The following is a 14,953-nucleotide window of genomic DNA, read 5'->3' as shown; positions in this document are numbered from 1 at the left end:
CCTTGGATATCTTTTTATATCCCTTTCCTGTTTTATACAGTTCAACTACCTTTTCCCACAGATCCTTTGACAGTTCTTGTGCTTTTCGCATGACTCAGAATCCGGAAATGTCAGTACAGCACTGGATGAAAGATGCAAAAGTCTGTCAGAAGTCCAGAAACTCATTGACCCTTTTATACACACACACACACACACACACACACACACACACACACACACACACTAATTACAAGAAAACAGATTACAGGTGAGGATAGTTACCTTTAATAGCCATTCAAACCCCTTTGTGTCAACTTGTGTGCATGTTATCAGGCCAAAATCACCAGGGTATGTAAACTTTTGATCAGGGCCATTTGGGTAGTTTCTGTTATAATGTAAAAAGAGTAAACACAGTTGATTGATAATATATGGCTTCAGCCAAACACTAACCATGAGTAAAAGACATGTTTTTGTGTCAACATTCATATTCTCTGAAAAATGACAAAGAAATCATAAATTCTGCCAGGGTATGTAAACTTATGAGCACAACTGTATATACATTGTTACTTATGGCCCAGTGTGTGCAGGGTAATTTCTCAAGCTCCAAGTTTTTTTGATGCTTAGGTCAACATCATTAGGCAGTGGTCACGATACCTGGCTCTTATTTTACTCTCTGAAAAACACAATTTTTGATCCTTAACATTTTGTGACAAACTGTTTAACATGAAATTAAAGTGGATGTAAACCCCAAAAAAATGTTATTTTTTTTGATGTCACAATGTAGAGTATAAGATTCCCTATCATCTGTGCCCAGTCTTGCCACACAGAGTTAATCCAGCGCTGAGCAATCCTCTTTTAATGTTCAGTGAAAATTAACCAGATAAAAACTTGCCAAATTATAAAGTCCGTTTCTCTGTTCTTGCTTTGTGTTACAGGTTATTTACATATCTAGAGCCTGGACATGTTTATCATATGTTATGTTATGTTTATCATAATATGAGGTGATCCAAAGTTCATTGTATATTACCAGGATCTGTAAATAACCTGTAACACAAAGCAAGAACAGAGAAACGGACTTTATAATTTAGCACGTTTTTATCTGGAATTCTGTTAATTTTCACTGAACATTAAAAGAGGATTTCTCAGCGCTGGATTAACTCTGTGTGGCAAGACTGGGCACAGATGATAGGAAATCTTATACTCTACATTGTGACATCAAAAAAAAAAATTTGGGTTTACATCCACTTTAATTTCATGTTAAACAGTTTGTCACAAAATGTTAAGGATCAAAAATGGTGGAATTGTGGAAATTAAGGAAGCAGTTATTAGCTTGCACTGAATAAGAAGAGGCTTGACGGTTCTATGGTTAGTTTTGTGGTTATAAAGTGCCAGGAACCTGGGTTAGCATTCCAGTAGGGGAGTTTGTCTGTTTACATACAGTATTTATACCAGTGATGAAGGAGTGGGGCCCAAGCCACCTAGTGGTTTCCTATGGTGCCACATTAGGAAGAGGAGGAACCAGGAGCGCCAGCAAAGCACCTGAGAAGATGGGGATTGGGGCTGCTCTGTGCAAAACCATTGCACAGGGCAGGTAATTATAACATGTTTGTTATTTTAAAAGAAAAATCTATTTGGCTTTACAATCACTTTAACTGCCAACATAGTTTTCCCTTGTTCCCAAACTTGTTTCCTCAGTGTTCAGTAATAAAACTCCAAAGACAATGTAAAAGATTTGGGGTTTAATAACAAAAATAAAACATTTTTAAAAGAACAAGTACTAAAAGTTGTAAACAGGTCAGGACAAGTTCACTTGAAGCTGATGGACTTCAGAAGATGAGTAAAGTTTGCAAGATAATGTACATATAAGTCTATCAGTCTATGGAAATGCTCTGGCCCATTTCAGAATTGTTTATGACAGTAGGTGTCATATACACACTACCTTCACCTCTATCAATTTCCCACCAAACAGCTCTGAGACAATTGCCCTAGTCCACCCAAAGCTGTTTATAGTGATGGTGATTAGGTCAATAACCCATGGGCTTCCTGTATATCACTGGGATTTGGTCATCATAAATTTCTGTATCAGAGAACCCTTCTGCTACTGTAGTCTTTATGATATTGCATTCAAGAAAATAATGGTGTTAGATTTCACACTGTGGGAAGGTACAACCCAGAACTGTTCAGGAGATCTTATTGGAACATTTCACAAGAGATAAGAATATCGTTGGATGTTCAATCCACATACATCTACTCATAAATGAACTACCAAGTGGACAAACCCTTGAAAAGGTCCTTTTGGTGAGAAGATAAGGATCACACTTCTGCCCCAGAAACCAGGGCTTGGCACTCCTTTTCCATCACTCCTCGGAATACGAGGAACTTGTGGTTAAGGCCTGGGTGGCAGTGAAGTCTATAGAAAGTTCCTAGTGCACCTCCAGGGGAGCAACATCCATAGTACACGCAGGACACACGGGAATGGAGAAGTGCCATGGAACACATGATACAAGGTTCGTGTGTTACGTATACTTCATACCCAGTACATAGGTATGGCAGCTCTCCAGTACACTGTCCACTGTTCTCTTTTGTACGTTTATGGCTCTCCTTCTCAACCTTTTTTTGTTCTCCATCCTTTTTGGTTAGACTGTGCTTTTTGGGTTGTTGTTCAGTTTCCAGTCCAACAAGGCATGCATATGCACCTCCTCCTTGTTGGCGTGCCACCATGTCTATTGCTACCATACAAGCATGAAGCAGTGGCCCTCCCTTTTCTCCAGTTTGATCAGTCCCCACTGCCAAAACGTTTCCACTTTCTCGGTCTACCACAACAGCGCCCATACCTTTCCCTCCTCTATCCTGGTTCCTCTGTGCGGCTTCCACAGCCCTGCACATGTAACTACCAATTCTTAATTTCTCCTCATCAGACACTCCTCCTCCACGACTGGCTTCCTCTAGGTTCACTGTCTTAGGCTTCGCATGGTAGGTGCTAGGCCAAATTCCTGCCCACACCTGCTGCTCTTTACAATTCCTTGCTGCACGCAATGGGACTGAAACCACAAATGGTTCTCCCAAACCAGTTAAGTCAATGGGGTCTTCTTTGAAAATTTGTGTGAGTAAAGGAACCCGAGTTGTGTCACCAACCGTCACAATATTTTCTGAGCTAAAAACTGCACTGTTTACAGCATAGTTGGTAGCTCTATCTTTTGAAAGGTTAATTTTCTCTTCAGCTGTGACAGGACGAAGCAGAATGTCAAGATGAGGCCGATGAGCTCGAACCCTCTTTAAGTGCTTCATACCATCTGAAAAAGCGTATTTCAAAGAAAGAACCTGGGATAACCGAGAAATTTGCCTTTTGTCTATAATTTGAGCAGCAAAATATGGGCACAGTGGCAGACTGATGTTCCCTGACTTATACTCCTGAAGTTCTTGCTCTTCTTCTGGTGAAAGGACTGGAGTAAGTGACCATGGAGAAAAAAGGGCATTTTCATCTGCAGATGGGGCCATGGAGGTAGCAAGAATCTGTAATAGAAGAAAATTAGTTAGTAACTGGCACCTAGCATATGCCTTTTTTTAATGCCTCAATAACCACAAGGTTTTCATGACCAGGCCATTTTTTTGGCTATTCGGCACTACACTACTTTAACTGGTAATTTGCGCGGTCATGCAACACTGTACCCAAATAAAATGTATATATTTTTTTCCACACAAATGGAGCTTTGTTTGGGTGGTATTTGATCACCACTGTATTTTTTTATTTTTTTTGTGATATAAACAAGGAAATAAAAAAAGACTGAAAATTCAGGAAAAAAAACTATATTTTTTAATTTCTGCTATAAAACATATCCAATAAAAAAGAAAAAACCTTAATATTTTTTGGCCAAAATTTATTCTGCTACATGTCTTTGGTAAAATACCAAAAGGTGTATATATTGATTGGTTTGCATGGAAGTTAAAGCGCCTACAAACTATGCGATATATAAATATATACATATTTTTTTTATACTACTAATGGAGGTGATCTGCGACTTATAATGTGACTGCGATAGTGCGTTGGGGGGGGACTGACTAATTGACACTGACATCACCAGTGAAACTAATACAGTGATCAGTGATAATACTATACACTGCCACTGTACTAATGACACTGGCTGGGAAGGGGTTAACATCTAGGGCTGATCAAGGAGTTAAATGTGTGCATTGTGTGCTGCTTTTACTACAGACTTTTTTGTTTCATATCCCTGCGTTGCAGGGATAAGAAAAAGAGAGATGTTACCTCTGCACAGAGCTCGGTGTTGATTGTCAAACCGAGCTCTGGGCTGTGATTGGACACAGCCAAATCAGCAGGTCCCAGCCATGAATCATTGGCCAGGTCTTGCTGACAGACTCCCTTTGTGTACAATCACAGCAGGTGTCAGCAGAGGGGGGGTGCACATGTGAGTGTCCTAAACCCAGAAGCAGGCAGCAATGTACCAGTACACCTCTAAACATGCACGGGCCAGCAGTCCACAGCACATTGTGGGCGGGTAGTTCGTAATCGACCGCCGCACAAACATATATGTCGACAGAATGGCACGGCTGCGCAAATGGGCGTATATATACATCCCCTTTAATTTGGGAGCCCGTGTGACTGTGCCCGCGGAACCCGCGGAACTTGATGTCCACCGATGTCCCGCGATTGGGTCACAGAGCTGAAGAACAGGTGATGTCAGTGTAAACACATCTCCCCATCCTTCCCCTGACATGTCACTGGTCGTCTGTTCCCTGTCTTTGGGAACAGCGATCAGTGACGTGTCACAACAAGCCACGCCCCTAACAGTTAGAAGCACTCCCTAGGTCATACTTAACCCTTTAGCGCCCCTTACAGGTTAACCCCGTCACTGCCAGTGTCATTTTTACAGTAATCAGTGCATTATTCGCTGTAAAAAATGGTGTCAAAAGCGTCCGATATGTCCACCATAATGTCGCAGTCACGATAAAAAAAAAAAAAAAAAAAATCGTTGATCGCAGCCATAACTAGTAAAAAAAAAAAATATTAATAAAAAGACGCTATAATTTTTGCGCAAACCAAACGCTTATTGCGATTTTTTTTAACCAAAAATATGTAGAAGAATATGAATCGGACTATTTATTATAGCAAAAAGTAAAAATATTTCATTTTTTTCAAAATTGTCGCTCTATTTTTGTTTATAGCGCAAAAAATAAAAACCGCAAAAGGTGATCACATACAACCAAAATAAAGCTCTATTTGTGGGGAAAAAAGGATGTCAATTTTGTTTGGGTGCCACGTCGCACGACTGCGCAATTATCAGATAAAGTGACACAGTGCCAAATCGCAAAAAGTGGCCTGGTCTTTGGCCAGCAAAATGGTCCGGGGCTTAAGTGGTTAGACAAGATTTTTAGACATTAGTTTGTTATTACCTAACAAACAAGCAGATGTGGTTCACAGGTCGCCCTCAATCTCTGGCAGTGGTGTTGCCCGAGAACCAGCTTATATGTATCCTCCATTCGGTCAGCGTCTGACGTCACCAACCGAATGCGGATGTGATGGCACCAACGCGCATGCGCAAGGGATCTAGATCACACTCCAAACTACATTGACCAGAGGGCCAAGCGGTAAGTAGAGGGGAGAAGAAAAAGAAAGTAGAGTTGGTGCTGGTCCTACGGAGACAAATGCTCCATAAAAGAGGCTCCTAGTGTAAGGTGCAGTGTGCAAAATATACACAAAGTGCTAAACGATCCAAAGTGTCAAGTGCCTATGTAAACTACTAGAATGATTCCACAGTATATATCACAAATGCAGCTATGAAAATAAATAAAACAATTACATAAAATATATATCACAGTGCTGTGCAAATTAAAGTGCTATTGGGGGGCATGGCCGGAATGTGAACAAGAGCAGACGTGTGTTGACTGAGCTCCGCTCCTACCGGTATCCTGGCTTGACTTCCAGCGCCGATTCCTCCTTCCAGCACCCGCCTGCCTGACATCCTGGGGCGAAAGAAGGCACCCGGCACCCCGAGGCCTCCTCCGTTGTCTCCGGGTAAGCTCCGCTCCTCCGCGGGGATCGGTGACCGAGTCGCGGCGGCCATCTTGCCCACGAGGCTCCCAGCACAGGAGATGTCGGTCAGCTCTCCAGCCTCCCCTAATCCACCGGCATCCCACGCCGCATCGCAAGCCGAGCTCCTGGCGGCCATCAAGGAGGGTCGGGACTCGGTGATGGTCAAGATTGACCACTTAGTGGCGGATGTCAGCCTGATCCGCCATGACATGGACAAATTTAGGGCCCGGTTCGTGGAGGCAGGAGGGCCGCATATCACAGCTAGAGGACTCTACAAGGGCTGATTCCAGGGATCTCCACGCACTACAAATCCAGGTCAAAGCACTGCAGAAGAAATCCATTGACACAGAAAATCGCCTCTGGAGAAATAACATCAGGGTCCTGGGCCTCCCTGAAAAGGCGGAGGGCCCTAGGCCTGCAGAATTCACAGAAGCCTTCCTGATCTCCCTCCATGCCGCCCACGTTTGTGGTTGAGAGGGCCCACAGGGTCCCCCCCAAGCCTCCGATCCCGGGAGCTCCTCCTCGGCCTTTCCTACTTCGGCTGCTCAACTACAGGGATAGGGATCAGATTCTTGCGGCTGCCAGAGAAAAACGGGATCTGCTTTACAATGGGGCAAGGATCATGCCGTTTCCTGATTACTCCCCAGAGGTGCAACACCGACGCCGCTCCTTCACGGAGGTGAGGAGATGTCTGCGGGATCAGGGCCTCAAATTCAGCCTACTCTATCCTAGCAAGCTACGGGTGATCGATGGAGACCGCACCCGCTTCTTCATGGATCCGGAGGCGGCCATGGCGTGGCTGGAGAGTCGATGAGGGCCCTCGTCCTGTGGCAAGTATCCATTTTTTGCCCTGTTTACTTCATGTGGGTTGCCCACCTACCCTCGTCTGACTCATTGGCACGGCGCCCTGGCCTGCTCTCCCCCTGTGACTGTCCCATTTCTTTTTGCCTGAGCAGAACATCCTTTTTTGCCCCATCACTGTTAGGCACTAGCTACGGCCACTGCTGCCCTGCCCCCCTCCCTCTGCTGATGGGTGTGCAGGACTGCCATGTTCCCTCTGATGTTGCCTGCTGACTGGCTCATGATCCGGTACTTTCCCCCTGACCCCAACATACCATTGTGTCTTCTTTTCGGCCCCCAGCCCTCATCATTTTCTTTTGTTTTTTCCCATCTCAATTAACTTTGGGCACCGACCATTATGCACTGTCTTGACCGGGAATCGGTCCTTCTTCGGCTATTAGGAGATGTGGCTGCTCTGTCCACGAACTAGGATGCACATCACCCCGACCCACGACTGTGGTGGCACTCCAGGACTGCTGCCCCCCCCCCCTTTCTCCCGTGTTTTTTGGTCCCCCTCATTTTGCTTTTGTTTTTTTTCCCCCTAGTGTCCCCCTTTGCTATCCGGAGCCCGGACATTGACCATTGGTCTCTGATGCACCCGTCGTCCGGGTACCAATGTGGGCGACCTGGCGCCTACCGTGTAGGGCCCCCAGTTTTTAGGGGCTCATTTACACTGTTTTTTGACTGTTTTTGGGGTAAAACTATTCCCGCCCTCCTGACCGTTGTCAGGGGGCTGGGACATAGTAGGATAGGTACTTTGTGCCTGGGAATTTGGTTTTGCTCAATGTTGATTGTGTCTGCTCAGCTCTATGCCTTCCACTTGTTTTTGAATTTGTCATGCTCAAATGTTCATAATGTGCAATACTGTGTACTTGGGATCTTGCTGCTCCTGAGGTGCGCCGGGGTGTATCTACCTGGCCACTCCCCCTACTTCCTGCCCCCTCTACCAGATGGCTGACCGCTCACCAGACTCATTTACCATTCTCTCCTGGAATGTCAGAGGCCTCAATTCTAAATTTAAACGTGCCACCCTCTTCCAATATCTAAAGACTCGCTCACCCCAGCTTATTTTACTCCAAGAAACCCATCTCATGGGCAGCAAGATCCTGACTCTTAAGAAGCCTTGGGTGCAGAGGGCGTTACATGCTACCTACTCTACGTATGCCAGGGGTGTGTCGATCCTTATTCACAAAAATTTTCCTTGTGTGATTGAGGAGGTCCGTTTGGACCCCCAAGGTAAATATGTGATACTGGTCTTCACGCTGTGGGCACAAAGGTACATTATTGTCAACCTGTACATTCCCCCTCCTTTTTCACCAGACTTGCTATATGAGGTTGTGGATAAAATTACGCCCTTCTGCCCCGGGAAGGTTATGGTAATGGATGATTTCAATGCCATTTTGTCACATGACCTGGATAGACCGGCGCTGCCTAAACATAGATGTATGGACTTACCTGCATGGGCCCAGGCGGTGGGTCTGGAGGAGGTCTGGCGGTGGAAGCATCCTGGGGTGAGAGCCTATTCGTGCTTCTCGTCTTCCTACAAGACCGCGTCTCGGATAGATCTGGCCTTCTCCAACCCCGCACTGTTAGCGGATGTGTTGGGGGCGGACTATCTTCCGAGTGGTCTATCGGACCACAGTCCCTTGGTGGTGGTGATCCGCTCTCTGGCACTGTGCAGCGCTGCGGCGGCTGGGCGCGCAATGGGTCACTCATCCTGATATAACTGATACCATGCCCCCCCCTGTTAACTGAATTTTGGGAACGTAATGCAGGCACTGCCTCCCCTAAGGTTGTGTGGGACACGTTTAAGGCTTACACTAGAGGGCAATACATTTCCTCCATAGCTGATGTCAAGAAACGACACTCAGCTCAGACACGGGAACTGGAGCAATTGACTACTGACAGCACGGACAGGTATAACTTGGACCCCACCTCGGATCACTTTGATCAAATAATGGTGGCCCAACGGGACCTGCATTTACATATGGCGGAGGCAACTCGCCTGGAGATCCACAAGGGCAAACAACGTGCCTTTGAACAGGGAGACCGGAACGGCCGCCTGTTGGCCATGATGGCCCAACATGATCACCCCCTCACGACAATTTTGCTCCTTCAAACTCCGGGGGGTGGAACTGTGTCCTCCCCCAGGAGATCCCCCAGACCTTTAGTGACTTCTATAGGACTTTGTATTCTTCTGGACTGCCCGCAGACTTTCGACCTGAGACTCTAAATGCTTTGATGGACTCGCTGGCGTTGGGCTGGCTATCAGATGGGGAGAGGGAGGCTTTGGTGCAACCATTCACGGCCCTGGAGGTGCAGAGGGCCATCCAATCCTTCCCGCCGGGCAAGGTGCCTGGGCCGGATGGACTTCCGCTAGATTTTTACAGAGCACATGCGGGCCTTCTGGCCCCCCTGCTGGCGCAGCTATATACATCATCCTTGACGGACGTCAGTCTCAGGAGACTTTTCACCAACATACACACTCAACACATGAATGTAGGGACGAGAACTGTGGCCTAATTAGACGTTGAAAAGGCCTTTCGACACTGTCGAGTGGCCTTTTCTGTGGGAAACCTTGCGTAGGATGGGATTCCCGTTACTGTTTATCAAATGGCTTCAGGTGATCTACAAGACTCCCACCTCCTCGGTGCGCCTGGGTGGTGGCCTATCTGTCCCCATTTGCTCTTGCCATTGAACCGGTGCTTTACGCTCCTCACCACTTATTAGAGGTCTTCGTGTGGGCTTGCTGGAGGAGAGGGTAGCCCTGTACGCGGATGGCATGTTACTATTCCTGAATGACGCGGGTCCCTCGCTGCAGGGTGCATTGACCATGTTGGACACATTTGCCTCGGTCACTGGACTCAGGGTGAATTGGTCCAAGTCACTGCTTTTCCCGATTGACCAGGCGGCCAGATCCACCTCCCAGCCTAATAGCCCTCTATGTTGGGTCAGCTCCTTTAAATATCTGGGTGTACAGGTCTCTGCTTCGGCTTCTGATTTCATTTCGCTAAATTTGTCCCCGGTCCTTCTGGAAGCCCAGTCCAGGCTTAAGGCATGGAGTAATCTCCCGCTGTCTGTGTGGGGGAGGGTTAACCTTATTAGGATGAAGATTGTCCCCAAGCTGATATACCTTTTCCGCCATTCCCCACAGTGGGTGCCTAAGTCCTTCTTCTGTAAACTGAACCAGGATTTTCACTTCTTTTATTTGGGGCCCCTCTCCGCCCAGATACAAACTGGCGACTCTGATGAGGCCGCGAACGCAGGGGGGGAATGGCGTTCCCCGATTGCCACAAGTATTTCCTAGCAACTCAATTGGTGACTGCGGCCTGGTGGCTGCGGCCGGACGGGACTAACACCTCTACTGCCCTGGAGGCCTCGGTGGTCGGTTCGTTGGAGGCCCTTCAGTTTTTGCTGTTCCGGGGCCCCCGCGCGCCGTACCCCTTCCATGCTTACCACTATCCGGGCATGGAGGACGGGACTGGCCATCGAAAAATGCAAACCCACCAAGGTTTCTCCCAATGCCCCTATCTGGGGGAACCCAACCTTAGACCACTTTTATAAGATTCTGGATCCCGTTGCGTGGTCGAGGTACGGTATCAAATTGATTTTGCACGTCGTCTCGCAAAATAAGCTAGTGCCCTTTGCTGAGCTTGAGTCTAAATTTAACTTGGCCTCACATATCTCTTTAGATACCACCAGGTGGCACATGCATTCATGACACAGTTCCCACTGTCGTCCTGCATCGTGGCCCAGTCGGAGTTGGAGAGAACGCTTTGTTTCAGTTCTGATGCGAAACCCACTTCGCACCTGTATTCATACCTGATCTTTGTGTCTCTTCCTCCTCTGGATGGGCTGCGGTCCAGATGGCAGGGTGACATTCCTATGCTAGATACTGATGACTGGGATGATGTGTGGGATCTCCCCTTTCGCACTCTGGTCTCAATTCGTGACAGGCTGGTGCAGTTTAAGATTGTCCACAGGGCTTATTTCACCCCACACAGACTTCACAAGATGAACCCTGCGCATTCCCCGGAATGTTGGAGGTGTAGCGCCTCCCCGGGCGACTTCTCCCACATTTTTTGGCGATGCCCCGCAGTAAAGCAGTATTGGGAAGAGATACTGGAAACGGTTAATAAGGTTGCGGCAGTTCAGCTGCCATTAGCGATGGAGGTATGTCTCCTGGGTATTGTTGAGAATGTGGTGCAGTCCTCCGCTAAACGTACATTCATCAGCCTGCTACTCTTCTATGCACGCAAGAACATTGCCATGCATTGGAAAAAGCCTACGCCCCCCTCCCTGGTGCAGTGGAGACGTCTGGTGAACACCAGCCTTCCCCTGTATAAGGACACATACATCAATCGGGGATGCCCGCAGAAGTATGACAAAGTATGGCGCGCCTGGCTGGCAGACTCTGAGACGGCTGGCTGAGTATCTAAGGTGAATGACATGATGACTTGGGGCCTGTGCTTCATTACTAATCTATGCCGGGCTGGTGCGCCGTCGCGCCGAGGGAGTGTGGAAGTAGCGAGGGGCGCATTTCTGCCCCCCCCCCTGTCCATATACATTTGTCAAATAGCACATTGTTTATTTTTTTTTATGCCATGTATGCTGGTTCATGATGTATGCATATGAGCTGTGTCTGTATGTCTTGTCTTGTTCTGTATTGTATGGTTTTGAAAACCTTAATAAAAACAATAAAAAAAATAAAAAAAAGTGCTATTGTGCCTATGTAAACACTGCTAGGTAAAGAAAATGTGCAAAACGTGAAATTCCTGTACCATTGGGGTACCTATGTTAACCCTTTAAGAGATGTGCTGAAAAAAAAAAAATCCAATTGCCAAGTGCTGAGTGATTCTAAAAGTGCTTCGTGCTCTTGTTGTATGCCGTGATCACTGCAATCCGTGTTCTCATACACCCCGCACTCACCAACTTTTTCACCCTTTCTTAGGGTCTGGTGCCTTCACAGTATAGGCCACCATGTAGCCCTCTGGCCATTACGCGTCCCCCTGCGCTGATGATGTTAGTCCAGTAATAGCCCATACATAGGAGAGAAAGGAGCCCCAGATAGTGTAGTATCGTTTTATACTTTATTTAAATAAACGAAAAATGGGTACTCACATGTAGACAAAACCAGTATGGCATATAATGTTGACAAAAGTCTGATGCCTGGAAACGATGTGATGTTCGTAGCGTGACATGCTACAAACGTCACATCGTTTCCAGGCATCAGCACACTGCACCTTACACTAGGAGCCTCTTTTATGGAGCATTTGTCTCCGTAGGACCAGCGCTAACTCTACTTTCTTTTTCTTCTCAACACTTTCTTGCTCCACTTAGGTGGAAGCAATTAGTAGAGGCAGCTGTCCACTGATCACCATCAACAATACCTAGTCCAATACTTTTGCTGTGTTTTTAAATATACTTGCGCGGATTTATTTTAACACAGGTAAGTAGAGGGGGGCACAAGCCACCGGCGCCGACAGGGAGGGGGAACTCAACCAGTCACAACGCCGAAAGATCACCCATCCCACAAGCCCACCGGGAGGCCGATTGGTCAAGAGGAGGAGAGGAACAACACCACTGAAAAGGAAATCGGTGTGCTGGGGATCAGATGGACACCAAGAGATGTGACCATCTCGAGGGAAAGGGGGAACAGGTGCAGTGGTGCAGAACGCACACTGACTGGGGAACCCCCTCAGCTCCCTGGTTGTCCGTATGGTCACAAATGCACCTACCAAAAGGTCCCACACAGCAGAGACCATATGGGGGTAAATAATGGCACAGTCCTGAAAGAAATGTGGGACCGATGACCACATACCGGTAGCTCACAGTAAGTGGTGGACTAGGCAAATGAATTCATAATGTAGACATAGACAAATAAATATCTTTAGGATTTTATACAGTAAGCAAAAAATACACTACTTATAATCACATTTTGAACCAGAACATAATAAATGAAAAAAACCACACAAAAGATCCCAACATTTTCAAAATTAATAATAGGAAAATTACAAAATGCAGTAAAAGGGGAGGGGGAAAAAAATGGGGGATAGGGAAAATTGGCTAAGTAAACCAGTGCAAGAACAGATACAAGGAGGGAAAGGGAGTATACATAACATTGTAGAATTACAGAAAGAGTTTAAAACTTAAAGGGGTTGTAAAGCTTCATGTTTTTTTAACCTTAAAGGAGTTCTATAATGCATTTCTTTTTTACAATATAATGTTCCCTTAGGCTTTACCTTTCAGTCGATGTCTTTCTTTCCTAAATCGGCCCAGCCATTCCTCTGCTACCTCGTCCTGAATTTCTGACACTTCCTGGTTATGGAGCCATGGAGGATGATGTAAAAATCGTCATCCCCCAAGCTCCCTTGCGTTTATTTCCTGTCTCTCAGTGCCTCTCTCCTCCCCTATCCTAGTATCTCCCCTCCCCATTCATTTCAATAAACACACCCCTCCCTGCCTCCCCTGCCATGCCATCCGCCCCTAAAATTATCAATTTTTGTCAATATATCAGTGATTCTTGGCTGCATAACTACAAATATCAGCAAGCATGCTATGTGATTGCTGGTAGTAGAAATTTCCTAAACTACAACTCCCAGCAATCACATACCAATGCATGCTGGTATTTCTAGTTATGCAAAAGCTATACACTCATTATCTTTTACACACCCACAGTATCACCCCCCCCGCACCTCTGTTCCCTACCGCATCACCACCCGCACCTCTGTTCCACACAATATCACTTCCCGCACCTCTGCTCCACACAGTATCCCCCCCACACCTCTGTTCCACACAATATCACTTCCCGCACCTCTGTTCCCTACCGCATCACCACCCGCACCTCTGTTCCACACAGTATCACTTCCCGCACCTCTTTTCCACACAGTATCCCCCCCACACCTCTGTTCCACACAGTATCCCCCCCACACCTCTGTTCCCTACCGCATCACCCCCCGCACCTCTGTTCCCTACCGCATCACCACCCGCACCTCTGTTCCACACAATATCACTTCCCGCACCTCTGTTCCACACAATATCACCACCCGCACCTCTGTTCCACACAATATCACTTCCCGCACCTCTGTTCCACACAGTATCGCCCCCCCCCGCACCTCTGTTCCCTACCGCATCACCACCCGCACCTCTGTTCCACACAGTATCACTTCCCGCACCTCTGTTCCACACAGTATAACTTCCCGCACCTCTGTTCCACACAGTATCACTTCCCGCACCTCTGTTCCACACAGTATCACCCCCCGCACCTCTGTTCCACACAGTATCACCCCCCCGCACCTCTGTTCCACACAGTATCACCCCCCGCCCCTCTGTTCCCCACAGTATCACCCCCCGCCCCTCTGTTCCCCACAGTATCACCCCCCGCCCCTCTGTTCCCCACAGTATCACCCCCCCACCTCTGTTCCCCACAGTATCACCCCCCCACCTCTGTTCTCCACTATATTCCCTGCACCTCTGTTCTCCACTGTACCCCCCCCCCCACGCACCACTGTAACCCCCACCTCAGTTGCCTACTGTAACCCCCCCCCCCCCCACACAAATCAGTTCCTCCCCCACACATCTGTTCCCCCGCACATCTGTCCCCCTGTATACACAATGTAATGCAGACAGCAGAGTGAAAGTTTTTTTTTTATTCAGCTGAGAGTGCCGCCTGTTTTTCACTACCTGAGCCAGCGGCGGTGGTGGACTCACCTCGAGGAGCATGACACTGATGCTGCCTGTTCTCCCACAGCAGATCTCCGACGATCCAAGAGGAGGGGGGGGGAGCCGACTCCATGTTAATGCAGCACTTCCAGGCTGCTCCTTGTCCCCCATGTCCAACTCTGTATCCCCCATGTCCAACTCTGTACCCCCATGTCCATCTCTGTACCCCCCCATGTCCAAGTCTGTACCCCCCCATGTCCAAGTCGAGGTCAGGGAGGGGTCAGATAGAGAGGGATAAGAGAGGGGGTGTCAGAGAGGTCAGGGAGGGGTCAGAGAGGGAGGGATAAGAGAGGGGTGTCAGAGGTCAGAGAGGGGGGGATAAGAGAGGGGGTGTCAGAGAGTTCAGGGAGGGGTCAGAGA

The 14,953-nt window shown here is 47.5% G+C and overlaps 1 protein-coding gene across 3 annotated transcripts in view; it reads right to left on the bottom strand.

The window, feature by feature from the left end:
- Positions 1-1,698: 1,698 nt before the first annotated feature.
- Positions 1,699-14,953, bottom strand: part of ADAT3 (adenosine deaminase tRNA specific 3) — an 18,802-nt gene continuing 5,547 nt past the window's right edge. For all 3 annotated transcript variants that reach the window (XM_040320901.1, XM_040320902.1, XM_040320903.1), the window contains exon 2: positions 1,699-3,492. In XM_040320901.1, the coding sequence (XP_040176835.1) occupies positions 2,293-3,492 (1,200 nt within the window). In that variant the 3' untranslated portion in view covers positions 1,699-2,292. The remainder of the gene's footprint in view (positions 3,493-14,953) is intronic.

This window comes from Rana temporaria, chromosome 8, assembly GCF_905171775.1.
Source record: "Rana temporaria chromosome 8, aRanTem1.1, whole genome shotgun sequence".
Lineage (NCBI taxonomy): Eukaryota > Metazoa > Chordata > Amphibia > Anura > Ranidae > Rana > Rana temporaria.
Note: the sequence above shows the minus strand (reverse complement) of the source record. Positions and strands in the feature narration are given on the sequence as shown.